This window comes from Hylobates moloch, unplaced genomic scaffold (genome assembly GCF_009828535.3).
Source record: "Hylobates moloch isolate HMO894 unplaced genomic scaffold, HMol_V3 SCAFFOLD_12, whole genome shotgun sequence".
Lineage (NCBI taxonomy): Eukaryota > Metazoa > Chordata > Mammalia > Primates > Hylobatidae > Hylobates > Hylobates moloch.
In genome coordinates, this window is record NW_026652287.1 from 39,980,946 (window position 1) to 39,998,805 (window position 17,860).

Below are 17,860 nucleotides of genomic sequence, written 5' to 3' on the forward strand. Positions count from 1 at the left end.
ATTTTTATATTATATATAATATATTACTATATTTTTATATTATATATAATATATTACTATATTTTTATATTATATATAATATATTACTATATTTTTATATTATATATAATATATTACTATATTTTTATATATTATATATAACATATACCAGTGGGAGGTAATTGAATCATGGGGGCAGGTTTTCCCATGCTGTTCTCGTGATGGTGCCTTGTGAATAAGTCTCATAAGATCTGATGGTTTTATAAAGGGTAGTTCCCCCACACACGCTCTTGCCTGCGGCCATGTAAGACATGCCTTTGCTCTTCCTTCACCTTCCACCATGATTGTGAGGCCTCCCCAGCCAAGCTGAACTGTTAATCAATTAAACCCCTTTCCTTTATAAATTACCCAGTCTTGGGTAGGTCTTTATTAGCAGCATAAGAACAGACAAATACAATCCCAACTTATTTTCTTTTGAAAATTATTTATGTTGTATTTTTTTTTAAGACATGAGCTGTGCTTTGTAGAATTTTTTTTTTCTTTTTTTGAGATGGAGTCTCACTCTTGTTGCCCAGGCTGGAGCTCAGTGGGGCAATCTTGGCTCACTGCAACCTCCGCTTCCTGGGTTCAAGTGATTCTCTTGCCTCAGCCTCCTGAGTAGCTGGGATTACAGGCACCCACCACCATGCCTGGCTACTTTTTGTATTTTTAGTAGAGATGGGGTTTCACCATGTTGGCCAGGCTGGTCTTGAACTCCTTAGGTGATCCGCCCACCCCAGCCTTCCAAAGTGCTGGGATTACAGGCATGAGCCACTGTGCCTGGCCCCTTTGTAGGACTTTTTAAAAAGGGCTTTATTGAGATGGTTGGGAAAATCTTCTCAAGGAAGTGATGTTCCAGTGGACTTAAAGGATGGATGAATTGATGTTACCCAGGCAAAGGGCAGGGTGGGATAGGGCGTGCCTGGTGGCCAGAACAGTGGGTGCAAAGGTCCTGAGGTTGGAAAGAATTTGGAGGACCCAGCGAAGGTGAGTGCGACTGATGACACAGGGCAGGAGATGAGATGGGGAGGTGGACAGATACCTAGTCCCACAAGACTGGGTTGTTACTCTGGCCTTGGTGGGCTTCAGTTGTGAGGGAGAGGGCTAGTGGAAGAGGATGATGGGAAACTTACAGCATTAAGAGACCACAAGTGATAAAATGCCGGAAGTCTGCATAGAGAAATGTTGCCTCTGCAGATGAAAGAGGAAACTGGAAGTGAGAAGAGAGATACCATCTGAGGCCTCATGCAGGGAAGGGAAATAAACAAGGCACATTATAGGAGCAAAGAACTTAGATCTCAAAACCAAGTGTGCAACAAAAACAGGGTGAATAATGTCACAATCACGATAATCCATTCCTTCTGTTTTTACAATACTTTTTAGTTTTTCCATACTCCCAATTGTTGTTGGCATTATCGTTGGTTCCTGTCTTTTCACTCCTCACATCCAATCCATTGGCAAATTTTGTTAGTGTTGCTTTAAAAAAATCCTGAATTGCATTCCCTCCATTGCTGCCCTCTGGGTTGTATCCACTGACATCTTTCACCTGGACAAGTGCAGTCACCCCCTCCTTGGTCAGTTTATTTCTGATCTTCTATAGTTCGTCTTCCAACCAGTGGCCAGAAGGCTCATGTTAAAACCTTACGTTGTGTCCCTACTCTGCTCGAAATCCTCTCATGACTCCCATCTTGCTTTGACACAAAACCCAACTCCACTATTCACAATAGTCAAGATATGGAATCCACCTCAGTGTCCATCAACAGATGAATGGATGAACACAATGTGGTCTGCATACACAACGGATTGCTATTCGACCATAAAAAGAATGACATTCCACAATTTGCAGCAATATGGATGAAACTGGAGGTCATTAAGTGAAACAAACCAGGCACAGAAAGACAAATGTCACATGTCCTGACTCATAGGTAGTTGCCCTATTGTGCTACTGAGTGCTAGATCTTATTCCTTCCATCTAACTGTGGTCTTTGTACCAACTAGTCAATCCCTCTTTATCCCCCTTCCCCACTATCCTTTCCAGCCTCTGGTAATTATCATTCTACTCTCTACCTCCATTAGATAACGATGATGATGATTTTTAGCTCCCACATAGGAACGAGAACATGCAATATTTGTCTTTCTGTGCCTGGTTTATTTCACTTAACATAATGTCCTCCAGTCCTCCAGTTCTATCCGTGTTTCTGCAAATGATGGGATTTCATTCTTTCTTTTCTTTCTTTCTTTTTTTATTTTTATTTTTTTGAGATGGAGTTTTGCTCTTGTTGCCCAGGCTGGAGTGCAATGGCGCAATCTTGGATCACCGCAACCTCCGCCTCCCCAGTTCAAGTGATTCTCCTGCCTCAGCCTCCCGAGTAGTTGGGATTACAGGCATGCACCACCACGCCTGGCTAATTTTTTTGTGTTTTTAGTAGAGACGGGGCCTTCTTCATGTTGGTCAGGCTGGTCTTGAACTCCCCATCTCAGGTGATCTGCCCGCCTCAGCCTCCCAATGTGCTGGGATTACAGGCGTGAGCCATCACGCCCGCCCTATTTCATTATTTCTTATGGCTGAATGATATTCCATTGAGTATGTATATGACATCTTCCTCACCCATTCATCCACTGATAGACACTTAGGTTGATTCCATCTCTTGCATGTACTTTGGATTTTGAAAGGTCTGGCTCTGCTGCTCTCCAGCTGTGTGTCTTTGGGTAAGTCACTCAACCTCTCTGAGTCATGTTTTATTTTCACATATGGGTATTGGGAATGGTGTTCATTGCCTGTGGCTGCTGTAACAAATTGCCACAAACTTGGTGGCTTAAAACAAAAAAAAAAACTTACCTATCATTCTGGAGGTCAGAAGTCTGAAATGGGTCCCACTGGGCTAAAATAAAGGCATTGGCAGGGCTGTGTTCCTTCTGGATGCTATACGGGAGAACTATTTTCTTACCTTTTCCTGTATCTAGGGTCAACCATGTTTCTTGGCTCATGTCCCCTTCCCCCATCTTCAAAGCCAGCGATGGCTGGTCAGCTCTTTCTTACATCACATCACTCTGACAATGCCTTTCTTCGCTTCAGCTTTCACTTATAAAGACTCTTGTGGTTACATTCGTTGCCCTGGATGATCCAAGATAATCTCCCCATCTTGAGATCAGCTTGATTAGCAACCTTAATTCCATCTGCAACCTTAATTCCTCCTTTGCCATGCAGCATAACATATTCACAGGCTTCAGGGATTAGGACGTGGTCCTCTTGGAAGGGTCTGTTATTCTGCCTGCCACAAGAATGACAGCATCAAGTGAGCCTGTTTCCTAGCACCTGGGAGCCAGCTCCCACCTGTGATCTTGTCCTTTTGAAGCTCACAGTGTGGTGGTGAAGGTGGCCATGAAGGAGCAAATCACTGAAACAATCAAGCAGTCACGGTTTTGATGAATTCCATAAAAGAAGAGCTCAGGGAGCTATGGAGGAGTCAGGGAAGGCTTCCTGGAGGAAGTGATGTTAAAGCAAGATCTGAAAAATGAGTGGAAGCTGGCCAGGCAAAGCAGAGGCAGAGGGAACAGCATGTGCAAAGGCCTTGTGGTAGGAAGGCTAGAAATGGAGTGCAAAGAGAAACTGACATGATGAGGCTGAACGATGTGGTTGGGTCTGGTCACTGGGGGCTTTGCAGTTCATGTTGAGTAATTTGAGTTTTATTTCTAAGGAGAACAAAGAGCACTATAGGCAAGGGGTGGAGGTGGAAGATCAAATGTGCATTCAGAGATGACCATGGTGTGGAGTAGAAGATTGTGAAGGACATAGGGTATATAGAAATGTTAAATTCAGAGGAAGATCTGGATCAGGCATAACCAAGGTGGTGGGGTTAAATGGGTAATTGTCAAATTATATTTGGGAGGGGGGATCAACAGGGCTTGGAGGCTTACTAAATGTGGTGGCTAAACAGGCAAACTGAGGTACAGAGACGTGAAATCACTTGTCCCAAGACTGGATTGGCTAGGATAGAGTGTTGATTGTTTCCATAGAAACAAAATAACTATGAATGAAACAACACAGATGTTTATTTTTATCCGTCTCATAAATCTCCAACTTGAAGATGGAACAGGGTCGTGGAACAACCTTGCCTAGGAGGTCATTCCATCTCCCAGGGGCCTTTTGCCTTGTTGCCTCTCCAACCTTAGGCATGAGCCTCATCCCCATGGTTGGGAATGGATCACCCCAGTCTGTCCATCTTCCAGCCCGGGTGAAAAGGGAGAAAAAGTGTAGAGTATGCTCTTTCTTTTCAAGGGCATGACCAGACAGTACACACATCACTTCTATTCATTCTCCTTGGCCAGATTTTCACCAGGTGGCCACAGCTAGCTGCAAGAGAAGCTGGGAATGCAGTCCTAAACTGGATGGCTCTATTATTATAAGGAAGAGGGTGGAATGGGTTTGGGGGAACAGCTACCATTCTTGGCTTTGAGGTTTGCTGCTGGAACTTGAACTCAGGTCTGCCTTGTCCCAAAATTTGCACTTTTCACTCTCACACTTTTCTGTCCAGTGCTTGGATGTTCATGGTGTGATCCATGGAGCAACAGAATTGGCATCCTCCGGGCACTTGTTAGAAATGCAAAATCCCTGGCCCCCTTCCCCAGACCTGCTGAATTAGTACCTGATTTTCCAAGATGTTCTTGGAATCCAAGGGGAGCCAGGTGATACTGGTCTGTGGACACTTCGGTTAGCAAGGATCCAGATGAGTGCTTCTCAAACTTCCCTGTGCACATGCATCACCTGGGATCATGTTCAAATGCAGATTCTGATTCAATGGATTTTGCATTTCCATCTAACTCCCAGGCGATGCTTATGTGGCTGACCCACAGACCCTACTCTGAGTAGCAAGGGTCTAGGATCTTTGAGGTACATGATTACATATGATTGGTTGCTGTATCAGTTTCCTAGGGCTGCTTAAAATGACGGAAATTTATTCTCTTGAAGTTCTGGAGTCCAGAAGTGTGAATTCAAGGTATTGGCAGGGCAGGTCTTTCTCCAAAGGCTATAGGGCAGAATCTGTTCCATGCCATTTTTTAAGGCTTTTGTTATTGCTGGCAATCCTTGGTGTTCCTCGGCTTCTAGACATATCACTCTGATCCTGGTTTCCACTGTTGCATGGCATGTCCCAGTGCATGTCTGTGTGTCTCTTCTTTTCTTATAAGGACACCTGTGGCCCACCCTACTCCAGCACTACTTCATCTTAACTTATATCTTAATTACATCTACAAAGACCCAGTTTCCAAATAAGATGAAATTCACAGGTACCAGGGTTTAGGACTTTAACGTATCTTTTGGGAGGAACACAATCCAACCCATAACAGTCACCTCCATCCTTGTATGCTGGGTTCCCTTGCAGCCTCACTCTAATGCTCTAATCTTGTCTAAACTTTTCTTTATACACTGCCTAGGTAATAACTGTAGAGACAGTACCATGTGCCCAGCTTATGCCACTTGCAGCAACACAGCGGACAGTTACTATTGCACTTGCAAACAAGGCTTCCTGTCCAGCAATGGACAAAATCACTTCAAGGGTCCAGGAGTGCAATGCAAAGGTGAGTTCATGTACCCTCAAACCCTCCAGCATTTGGTAGGAAAATCAAGTCAAAGCTGGCTGGGTATTGAATGTAGGTACTCCCCCCCCGCCCCACCACTTTTTCTTAAATCTGGTTTAACAATCTATATGTTTTAAGCGGAGCATTAGGCCATTTCTGTTCAAGGTTAATATGGATATGTGGGGGTTTTGTTCCTGTCACAGCATTGCTAGCTAGTATTGCTAGCAAACATGATTTTCTTCCTTCCTTCCTTCCTTCCTTCCTTCCTTCCTTCCTTCCTTCCTTCCTTCCTTCCTACTGGGTCCCAGGAAAGCCGGGCAATTTCTTCTGTACTGGTAATGCTCTCAGGCTCCCAGGGATGGGTCTTGGGTGGATATCTATCAGTGGGGTGAGTTCATGTATTTCTGAACTGAGGCACTCAATTTCTTATCTGCTCACCCTCTTCCACTGCTTCTCAGATATCAATGAGTGCCTCACCGGCAGGGTCTGCCCTGAGCATTCTGACTGTGTCAACTCCATGGGAAGCTACAATTGTAGCTGTCAAGTTGGATTCATCTCTAGAAACTCCACCTGTGAAGGTATACATGACCGTCTCTTTATTATTTACCTACTTAATTAATTAAGGGTCATCTCACTGGAAGACCATATGAGAAAGGGATTTTCTCATATAGGGATGAGAAAATTGGGGCTCAGAGAGGTAAAAATATATAATTACTTATATCTTTTTCTATCCCTTTACTTTGGGCCTGTGGGTGTCTTTACATGTTAGGTAGGCCTCTTGTAGGCAGCACACGGTTTGGTCTTTTTTACAAAAATTTTTATCTGGTTTAACAATTTATATCTTTTAAGTGGAGCATTAGGTCATTTCTGTTCAAGGTTAATATTGATATTTGAGGGTTTTGTTCCTGTCACAGTGTTGCTAGCTACTTGCTTTGTGATCTCAATTGTGTAATTGCTTTATAGGATCTGTGAACTATATGCAAATATTAAGTGGAAGAGCTGTGATTTGAAGTCCTGTTAAGGACCTACTATAAGTCAAACAATGGTATCAGAATATAATGGGGTGCACTTGTCTTCAGACCGGTATTTCCCCCAGGGGTCATTGGCAACATCTGGAGATATTTTTGATGGTCCCAACTGATGGTGGGGAGAGGTGCTGTGTATGGCATCTAATGGGAAGAGAGCAGAGATGCTGCTAAACATCCTATAATGTATAGAAAGGCCCCCACAACCAACAATAATCTGACCCTAAATGCCAATAGTGCTGAGGTGGAAAAACCTTATTCTGGGCTGGGCGCAGTGGCTCACACTTGTAATACCAGCACTTTGGAAGGTCAAGGCGGATGGATCACTTGAGGTCAGGAGTTCAAGACTAGCTTGGCAAACATGGTGAAACCTTGTCTCTACTAAAAATACAAAAAATTAGCCGGGCATGGTGGCAGGCACCTGTAATCCCAGCTACTCGGGAGGCTGAGGCAGGAGAATTGCTTGAACCTGGGAGGCAGAGGTTGCAGTGAGCTGAGATTGTGCCATTGCACTCTAGCCTGGGCAACAGAGCAAGACTCTTGTTCAAACAAACAAACAAAAAAACCCAACAACCACAAGAAGAACAAAACACACAAAACCTATTCTGGGGAGATTCTAAAGTCTAAACTTCAGAACGTTCCCCTAAAAGGTATTTGAATAAACACTTGAAAGTTATCTTTAATCAGCCGGGCGCAGTGGCTCCCACCTGTAATCTCAGCACTTTGGGAGGCTGAGGTGGGCAGATCATGAGGTCAAGAGATGGAGACCATCCTGGCTAACATGGTGAAACCCCATCTCTACTAAAAATACAAAAAAAATATAGCTGGGCATGGTGGCGCGTGCCTGTAATCCCAGCTACTCGGGAAGCTGAGGCAGGAGAATGGTGTGAACCCAGGAGGCAGAGCTTGCAGTGAGCCGAGATCACACCACTGCACTCCAGCCTGGGTGACAGAGTGAGACTCCGTCTCAAAAAAAAAAAAAAAAAAAAAAAAGAAAGTTATCTTTAATCTTTTCTCTCTCTCCACATTAAAGCAGTCATCACACCTTGGGGAATCTACCTAAATATGTTTTGAGACTGGGTGTGGTGGCTCACACCTGTAATACCAGCACTTAGGGAGGCTGAGATGGGAGAATCACTTAAGACCAAGAGTTTGAGACCAGCCTGGGCAACATAGTGAGACCCTGTCTCTACAAAAAAAGAAATTAGAAAATTAGCCAGGTGTGGTGGCATGTGCCTGTGGTCCCAGCTACTCAGGAGGCTGAGGTGGGAGGATCACTTGAAACCAGGAGATTGAGGCTGTAGTGCACTGTGCTTGCATCACTGCATTCCAGCCTGGATAACGGAGCAAGACCTTGTCTCAAAAATAAATATATAAATAAATATGTGTTGAATTCCTCCACTCTTTTCCATCCTTGGTTCAGGCTTGATCATCACTGCAGCAGCCTCCTCTCTAGTCTCGCCTTTTTCAGTCTTATTCTCTCCAATCCATCCTCTACACTGCAGCCAGAATGTCCTCACCAAGAGACAAGGGCTCCATCTTCCTGTGTCTAGTGCATTGTTATTCTCCACATTCATTTATGGGATGGTGACTCCATTGAGAAAGGCAAGGAGTGATCAAGCCCTCATTATATCCCCCTGGCTTAGTTTAAGAGATGTTTGAAATCATCTCTGCCTTTGCTACTCCATTTGTAGTGGTGAGCTATCACTGGGTAACAAATTATCTTAAAAATTAGTGTCTAAAAACAACCACCATATATTTAGCTCTTGATTCCATGAGTTGACATTTTAAGTGGTCTATTCTAGCCAGATCTTTTGGTCTCAGCTGGTCTTGTTCTTGTGTCTGCAGTCGGCTGATCTTGCCTGGGCTTTTGTCTTGTTGCCTCTCCCACCTTAGGTGTGAACCTCATCCCCATGGTTGGGAATGGATCACCTCACTCTGTCCATCTTCCAGCCCAGGTGAAAAGGGAGAAGAAGTGTAGAGTATGCTCTTTCTTTTCAAGGCATGACCAGAGGGTGCACACATCACTTCTTATTCTCCTTAGCCAGATTTTCACCATGTAGCCACACCTAGCTGCAAGAGAAGCTGGGAAAGCAGTCCTCAACTGGATTGTTATATTATTACAAGGAGGAGGGAACAGGTCTCACATGTCTGGGGCTCATCTAGGATGATTCATTTCTCTCCCACTTGGTCTTTTGTTCTTCATTAGACTAGTCAGGGGCTTGTTCATATGGCAGAGGTCAGAGGCCCAAGAGAATGAACAGAAACCAACAGGTCTCTTGAGGCTCAGGTTTGGAATTAGCACCTCATTACTTCACTGTCTTCTATTGGTCAGTGCAAGTCATAAGGCCAGCTGTATTTAAGGGGTAGAGAAACAGACTCCACCTCTTAGTGCAAGGTATGGTAAAGTCACATCTCTTGCAATCTACATCTTAGGGTGTAAATACAGAGAGAAGTAAAGGACTATGGCTACTTTTGCAATCTCTGATAATTATGTTTTGAAACTATTTGCCACCCTTCTGCTTACATGCTATTGGCTAGAATTTGCTCTCATGGCCATGCCTACTGAAAGAAGGGGTGGGGAAATATGTCCCACTGTGTGCCTGGGAAGAAGGGGGGACATGGATATTGGGGAGCATCAGCCCTGTCTGCTGAAAATCAACACTCAGAGTGCATCTCCTATTTGTAGTCTCTCCTCCTTGCTTTCTCATTTACCTTGACCTGGGTTTTCTCTTCCACTCGTCAGATGTGGATGAATGTGCAGATCCAAGAGCTTGCCCAGAGCACGCAACTTGTAATAACACTGTTGGAAACTACTCTTGTTTCTGCAACCCAGGATTTGAATCCAGCAGTGGCCACTTGAGTTTCCAGGGCCTCAAAGCATCATGTGAAGGTAGGTGAGGGTGTCTTCTGAGAAGTCAGGTCCAAGTCTGTTTGCAAAGACAGCAGTGAGGGGATTAGGGTGGGTCTTGGTTGAGTTTGAGACTTTCATCGGCAAATCTGCAGCCAATAATCATTCATTCACTCATTCATTCACTCATTAAAGAAATACCTCTTGAGCACTTACAGTATACGCAGCACTATTCTAGGCACTGGGGATAGAGCAGTAAATAGCATCTCCAAATAACATCCCACTGGGCCTTAGGGCTTCCATATAGGAATTTGGAGGAGGGGCACCATTCAGTCCATAGCACCCATGAACAAACAGCCTGTAAGTGACAGAGCCAGGCTATGAACCCAGAATGTCCATGTTCTCAACTCCTCCACTGTGTGCCTCTTTTTTTTTCGTTCGTTTGTTTTTTGTTTTTTTGGGCTTTTTTTTTTTTTTTTTTTTGAGATGGAGTCTTGGTCTGTTGCCCAGGCTGGAGTGCAGTGGTACAATCTCAGCTCACTGCAACCTCCCCCTCCTGGGTTCAAGCAATTCTCCTGCCTCAGCTTCCCAAGTAGATGGGATTATAGGCATGTGGCACCACGCACAGCTAATTTTTGTATTTTTAGTAGAGACAAGGTTTCACCATGTTGGCCAGGCTGGTCTCAAACTCCTGACCCCAGGTAATCTGCCTGCTTCGGCCTCTCAAAGTGTTTGGATTACAGGCGTGAGCCACTGCACCCTGCCTGTTTTTGGTTTTTGAGACAGAGTCTCGCTCTGGCGCCCAGGCTGGAGTGCAGTGGCATGATCTCAGCTTACTGCCACCTCTGCCTCCCAGGTTCAAGCAATTCTTCTGCCTCAGCCTTCTGATTGGCTGGGATTACAGGCGTGTGCCACCATGCCTGGCTAATTTTTGATTTGGGACAGGCGAGCCCCAAAATGGGGTTTAGCTCACAAGGGTTCTTGGCTTTGCCCAGGAAAGAATTCAAGGGCAAGCCAGAGGTAGAAGAAAACAGCTTTATTGAAGAGGCAGTGTTACAGTTCTGTAAGTGTTACAGCTCCCGCAGAGCAGGGCTACCTCATAGGCAGAGAGCAGCAGCTCAGGGCAGTTTTGCAGTCATACTTATACCTACTTTTAATAATATGCAGATTAACAGGTTGTTTATGCAAAAATTTCTAGGGAAGGGGTAGTAACTTTTGGGTCATCGAGTCATTGCCATAGAAAGGGGCAGTAACTCCCCAGTGTTGCCATGGCAATGGTAAACTGACCTAGCACACTGGTGGGCATGTCTTATGGAAAAGCTGCTTCCACTCTGTCCTTGTTTTAGCTAGTCCTCAATTTTGTCCAGTGTCCGAGTCCCTCCTCTGGAGTTGAGTCCTGTTTCCTGCCTCATTACTAGCTTAATATAATAGAAATGTATCACTCTCATAATAATTCAGTACGGATATACCCGGCCAGTGGGCAGCTTTTCTCCATATGGTGATAAAGGAGTTCAATCTCTCTCCATCTTTTGGTTCTTGCATTCCTTAGAGCCTTGGAGTTCCTAGTTTTAGCCAGTTGAGATGAAAGAGGGAGGAGAGAAGTTACACCCACTTCTTGACCACCTTGGCCCTGAAGTGACACATATCATGGCTCTCATAGTCCATGAGTGAAAAGTAGTCACATGACCTCACCTAGATGCAGAGGGTTCTGGGAAATGTAGTCCCTGGCTGGAACGCCATTTTCTAGTGAAACCTGACTCCATATTTTGCAAACGGAAGCGTGATTTTGTTGGCTCATTGGCCAACTTGGCTCCACACCCATTCTGTACCCCACAGATATTGATGAATGCACTGAAATGTGCCCCATCAATTCAACATGCACCAACACTCCTGGGAGCTACTTTTGCACCTGCCACCCTGGCTTTGCACCAAGCAATGGACAGTTGAATTTCACAGACCAAGAAGTGGAATGTAGAGGTGAGCAGAGAGTTTGATGGACAATCCAGAAAAGACATTTCTCTTTGCTCTTCTGGGTTTCTTGATATTCTCCAGTTCTTTGCAGATATTGATGAGTGCCGCCAAGATCCATCAACATGTGGTCCTAATTCTATCTGCACCAATGCCCTGGGCTCCTACAACTGTGGCTGCATTGCAGGCTTTCATCCCAATCCAGAAGGCTCCCAGAAAGATGGCAACTTCAGCTGCCAAAGTAATAATCTCTTTGTATGTCTTGGCAATGGAATCTGTTTCTAGCTTTGGTTGGAAATTTCTCACTCTACCCAACCTCAGAATCTTCCTCTTAGTGTTGCCTCATCCACATATTCTGTTTCTTTTTCTTCTTCATCCATTTACTCTTTCAACAAATGATTTTTGGAGTACCTATTAATTAATTAATTAGTTAGTTAAACAGGCCCCTGCAGTAGGTGCTGAAGATTTGGTCCTGGATATGATAGGCATGATTCTTGTCCTCTTGCAGCTTATAGTCTAGGGAAGGAGCCAGAACACACACAACACACAATTATTTAATTATAACTACGAATGAAACAACAAAAAAAATAGTACGCTTTTTTTTTTTTTCACCCAGCTGGAGTACAGTGGCACGATCTCAGCTCACTGCAAGCTCCACCTCCCAGGTTCACACCATTCTCTTGCCTCAGCCTCCCGAGTAGCTGGGACTACAGGCGCCCGCCACCATGCCCGGCTAATTTTTTTGTATTTTTAGTAGAGATGGGGTGTCACCGTGTTAGCCAGGATGGTCTCGATCTACTGACATTGTGATCAGCCTGCCTCGGCCTCCCAAAGTGCTGGGATTACAGGCGTGAGCCACCACACCTGGCCAAAACATAGTGTGCTTTGAAGTGGCTAATACGATATTGATTATGTTCCAAGCAAACAACATTTAAGCAGAAACCTGAAGGAGGAGAAGGACTTCTCTAGAGGAAGAATGGAGATCATGCTGTTCTGAGTTATAGCAGATGCAAAGGTCCTGAGGCTCACACCAAATGAGGACAAGGGGAAGTGGCAGTAGACATATCTGATGAAGTAGACAGAGGTCAGATTCTGCAGGGTCTTGGTGGCTTGTGAAGAATTTTGAAAGGGCTGGATGCAGTGACGTACCTATAAACAGCACTTTCGGAGGCCAAGGTGAGAGAATCACTTGAGGCCAGGAATTCAAGACCAGCCTGGGCAACATTGCAAGACTCTGTCTCTACAAAAAATAATGATAAAAAATTAGCCAGGTGTAGTAGCATGGGCTTGTAGTCCTAGCTACTCAGGAGGCTGAGGTGGGAGGATCGCTTGAGCCTAGGAGGTTGAGGCTGCAGTGAGCTATGCTCATGCCACTGCACTCAAGCCTGGGTGACAGAGTGAGACCCTGTCTTTTCTTTTTTTTTTTCTTTTTTTTCTTTTTAATGGAGTCTCACTCTGTCGCCCAGGCTGGAGTGCAGTGGTGCAATCTCAGCTCACTGCAACCTCCACCTCCCAGGTTCAAACGATTCTTCTGCCTCAGCCTGCCGAGTAGCTAGGATTACAGTTGCCCACCACGACGCCCAGCTAATTTTTGTATTTTTAGTAGAGACGGGGTTTCACCATGTTGGCCAAGCTATTCTTGAACTCCTGATCTGATGATCCACCCACCTCGGCCTCTCAAAGTGCTGGGATTACAGGTGTGAGCCACTGTGCCCGGCCAACCCTTTCTTTTAAAAAAGAATTTCAGAGTCCTTTCCCCCCCCAAGAATAATAGGGAAACATGAAAGCTTTAAAACTGTTAAATTATGTATTATTTATTACATTAAAAATATGTGTAACTGATTGGAGGCAATGAAGTATCACAAGCAAATGAATATATCTGATGTATTTCCAAATATAATAAAGATGATATCCTCAATGCCGCTGGTTCTCCTATATGTTTCTTCTCCACTTTATCTCCTTGTATCTTCCTTAGAGAGCCGCTTGGAATTTTGTGTTTATTATTTCCCTACTTAAAAAAATATCTTCCCGTGGTATGTACCCCTAAATGATATCTGCCTAGTATTGCTTGTGTTTGGAGCTTTGTAAAAATGATATCATACTACATATGACTATAGATGTATGTCTTTTATATGTATGACTTCTCTAATTTGCTCTGTTTCACTCAATATCAGCCCTCTTAGAGTGTAAGCTGTGCAGGGACATAATATTGAGTGAGAAGTCACACATATAAAAGACATACATCCATAGTCATATGCATGATTGCCTCTAAGAGGCATAATATTGAGTGAAACAGAGCAAATTAGAAAATCGTGTGTTGTAGTAAGCACGTCCTTCATGTTGTAGTGTGTAGTTGTGGTTTGTTCATTTTCCCCCTGGTGTATTAGGGTAGTAGATGGATTTTAAGTCAGGGAGGGAAGGACATGAAATCAGACTTGAATTTTCATCATATTTTGCTGAGGTTGAAGTTTGGTTTGGTTGCTGTTGTTTTCTTCCTAGGGGTTCTCTTCAAATGTAAGGAAGATGTGATATCCGATAATGAGCAGGTCCAGCAATGCCAAGAGGGAACTGCAGTGAAACCTGCATATGCAAGTATTTTTTAAGATTCCTAGTTTTTGAGGTTTTCTTAGAAGCCATTTAGGTAGAATGTTGTTTTTGCAGTTCTAACAAAGGCAAAAGTAATAGTGGCCAAAACCAGACAGCAGTTTGTTTTTCTCCTCTGTAACCTGCTGAGTGTAAGCTGTGCAGAGCTCATGCCATGGCTCCATTATGCTCTGCCAGCATCAACACAAGACTCCCACTTTGTGGTCCAAGATGGCTGCTCCAGCTCCTGCCCTCACATCTGCATTCCAGCTTGTGGGAAGGGGAGAAGAGGAAGTGAAAAGCACGATCCTTCTCTTTAAGCGTATGGCCCAGCACCACTTCTGCTTGCACCTAATTGGGTAGAAATTAGTCACATGGTCACACCTAGCTACAAGGGAAGCTGGGAAGAGAGAATATTTGCCTATCTAAAACTTGAGGATTCTCTTAATAAAAGAACGGGAGAATATATTGGAGTCTTCCTGCCAGTGAAGGTGTTGATGCTGCAGCTGAGTAATGTTGGTGTTGGGGTGTTACACAGCCAGCCAGGCCAAAAAGAATTTGGACATCCTGACTGTCTAATGAAGTCATTGCAATGAGTGAAGACTCCATGGCCTCTTTAGAAATCGATGTCACTATTCTAAATATGAGCTTGTAAATTAGCTTTGGGATTCCCACATGCCTTGGACCACTGTTTTTAAATTGTGGTGAGATACACATAACATAAAAGTCACCACTTTAACTATTTTAAAGTGTGCAATTCAGTGGCACTTAGACCATTCACAATGTTATGCAATCATCACCTCAATCTAGTTCTAGAAATTTTTTTTTTTGAGATGGAGTCTTGCTCTGTTGCCCAGGCTGGAGTGCAGTGGGGTGATCTTGGCTCACTGCAACCTCCGCCTCCTGGGTTCAAGCAATTCTTTCTGCCTCAGCCTCCCAAATAGCTGGGACTACAGGCACTCACCACCATGCCTGGTTAATTTTTGTGTTTTTAGTAGAGACGAGGTTTCGCCATGTTGGCCAGACTGGTCTCAAACTCCTGACCTTGGGTGATCCACCTGCCTCAGCCTCCCAAAGTTCTGGGATTACAGGTGTGAGCACTGTGCTCAGCCAAGTTCTGGAATATTTTTATCATTAAGCAGTCACTCCCCATTCTCCCCTCCCACTAGCCCATGGCAAACACTAATCAGCTTTCTGTCTCTGTGGATTTGTCTATTCTTCACATTTCACAGAAATGGAATCATGCAATATTTGCTCCTTTGTGTCTGGCTTCTTTCACTTAGCATGATATTTTCAAGGTTCTTTCATGCTGTAGTACATATCAGAGAACTCCATTCCTTTTTATGGCTGAATAATATTCCACATGGACCACTGTTAGTTCATGCATTTCCTCTTCTTTTAACATCACTGGTTGGCCCCCCAAAATCTGGCCATAAACTGGCCCCCAAACTGGCCATAAACAAAATCTCTGCAGCACTGTGACATGTTCATGATGGCCATAACGCCCACGCTGGAAGGTTGTGGGTTTACCAGAATGAGGGCAAGGAACACCTGGCCAGCCCAGGGCAGAAAACCGCTTAAAGGGGTTCTTAAACCACAAACAATAGCATGAGCCATCTGTGCCTTAAGGACATGCTCCTGCTGCAGATAACTAGACAGACCCATCCCTTTATTTTGGCCCATCCCTTCGTTTCCCATAAGGGATACTTTTAGTTAATCTAATATCTATAGAAACAATGCTAATGACTGGCTTGCTGTTAATAAATACGTGGGTAAATCTCTGTTCGAGGCTCTCAGCTCTGAAGGCTGTGAGACCCCTGATTTCCCACTTCACACCTCTATATTTCTGTGTGTGTGTCTTTAATTCCTCTAGCGCTACTGGCTTAGGGTCTCCCCAACTGAGCTGGTTTTGGCAATCACTAAGTAGTTTTGCTATTTGTTTATGTTTGCTTTTTTTATTCATGGAAGTAAAAGGTGATATGATTCTAATTCTGATCAAGTAATGAGTTTTTATTTCCCTGAGAATTCTAGAGACTCAGGAATTCAGAGCCACCTCATATGATGGGCTTTATGGGCTAATTTGTAGATTACATGCTTGGGGGAATACACTGATTCATGCTCACAAATGCTCTTTTTTTTTTTTCTGGGACGCAGGTCTCCTTTTGTGCACAAATAAATAACATCTTAAGCATTCTGGACAAAGTGTGTGAAAATAAAACGACTGTAGTTTCTCTGAAGGTAACGATTGGGTCTTTTAAATTGTGTTTTGAGTTTCAAACATCCTGGGCACACTTTGGGTGCAGAAAGATGTCTTTATGGCCAGGCGTGGTGGCTCACACCCATATTCCCAGCACTTTAGGAGGTTGAGGCAGGTGAATCACTTGAGGTCAGGAGTTCGAGACCAGCCTAGCCAACATGATGAAACCCTGTCTCTACTACAAATACAAAAATTAGCTGGGCATGGTGATGGGTGCCCATAGTACCAGCTACTCAGGAGGCTGAAGCAGGTGGATTGCTAGAACCAGGGAGGCAGAGGTTGTGGTGAGCCAAGATAGCACCACTGCACTCCAGCCTTGGCAACAGAGTGAGACTCCATCTCAAAAAAAAAAAAGAAAGAAAGAAAGAAAGAAAGATCTCTTTATAATGAATGGATTGTGAATTAATATTTAATTTTTTATGGCTGTAAGACTTGAAAAATTAGCATACAGTAAAATTACCTTTTTACTTGTATAGTTTGATGAGTTTTCTCACCTGAATAGATTTGTGGAACTACCACTATAATTAGGATGCAGAACAGTAGAACAGTTTAATTATCTCCAAACATTCCCTTGGGCTTCTCCTTTATGGTCAGATACTCCCTCCACCACTAACCTCTACAAATCCCTGATCTAGTCTCTGTCACTGGAGTTTTGTGTTTTGAAAAGTGTTATATAAATGAAACCACATAGTATGTGGTCTTTTGAGACTGGCTTCTTTGGCTCAGCGTAATGCATTTGAGATGCCTGGATAGTGTGTATATAAACAGTGCCATTTCCTCCTACTACTACTTCTTCCTTCTTTCTTTTCCTTCCTTTTTACTGTTAATGAGATTCAGCACATTCTCATTGCTGTATAACCATCACCATTATCCATCTCGAGAACTTTCTCATCTTTCCCAAAAAACTCTGCCCCCGGCAGGGTGCGGTGGCTCAGCCTGTAATCCCAGCACTTTGGGAGGCCTAGGCAGGCGGATCATGAGGTCAGGAGATCCAGACCATCCTGGCCAATATGGTGAAACCCCATCTCTACTAAAATACAAAAAAATTATCTGGGCATGGTGGCACGCACCTGTAGTCCCAGCTACTCAAGAAGCTGAGGCAGGGGAATCACTTGAACCTGGGAGGTGGAGGTTGCAGTGAGCCTAGATCGTGCCATTGCAGTCCAGCCTGGGCAACAGAGCAAGACTTCATCTCAAAAACAAAACAAAACAAAAACAAAAACAAACAAATAACAACAACAGCAACAAAAATCCCACTCTGTCCCCCCAAAACACTCACTCCCCATCCCCCTCCCCAGCCCCGGCACCCACCATCCTACTTTCTGTCTCTGTGAATCCGGTGACTCTAGAAACCTCCTAGGAGTGACATCACACAGGATTTGTCCTTTTGTGTCTGACTTCTCTCACTGAGTGTGATGTCCTCGAGGTTCGTCCACATTGTAGCATGGATCAGTGGTTCATTCCTTTTTCATTACCAAGTAATATTCCACTTTATCAATGTATCACCATTTGTTTATCCTTTCATCTTTGAAAGACATTTGGGTTGTTTCCAGTATTTTGGAGATTATTGATGGAGCTGCT

General features: G+C 44.0%; 1 protein-coding gene across 1 annotated transcript in view; it reads left to right on the plus strand.

Moving 5' to 3' along the window:
- The window catches only part of ADGRE1 (adhesion G protein-coupled receptor E1), a 55,828-nt gene that overhangs the window by 5,286 nt on the left and 32,682 nt on the right, over positions 1-17,860 (plus strand). Inside the window, exons 3-7 of the mRNA XM_032171522.2 lie at positions 5,452-5,595; positions 11,308-11,448; positions 11,534-11,680; positions 13,939-14,027; positions 16,177-16,260. Of these exons, the coding sequence (XP_032027413.1) occupies positions 5,452-5,595; positions 11,308-11,448; positions 11,534-11,680; positions 13,939-14,027; positions 16,177-16,260 (605 nt within the window). The remainder of the gene's footprint in view (positions 1-5,451; positions 5,596-11,307; positions 11,449-11,533; positions 11,681-13,938; positions 14,028-16,176; positions 16,261-17,860) is intronic.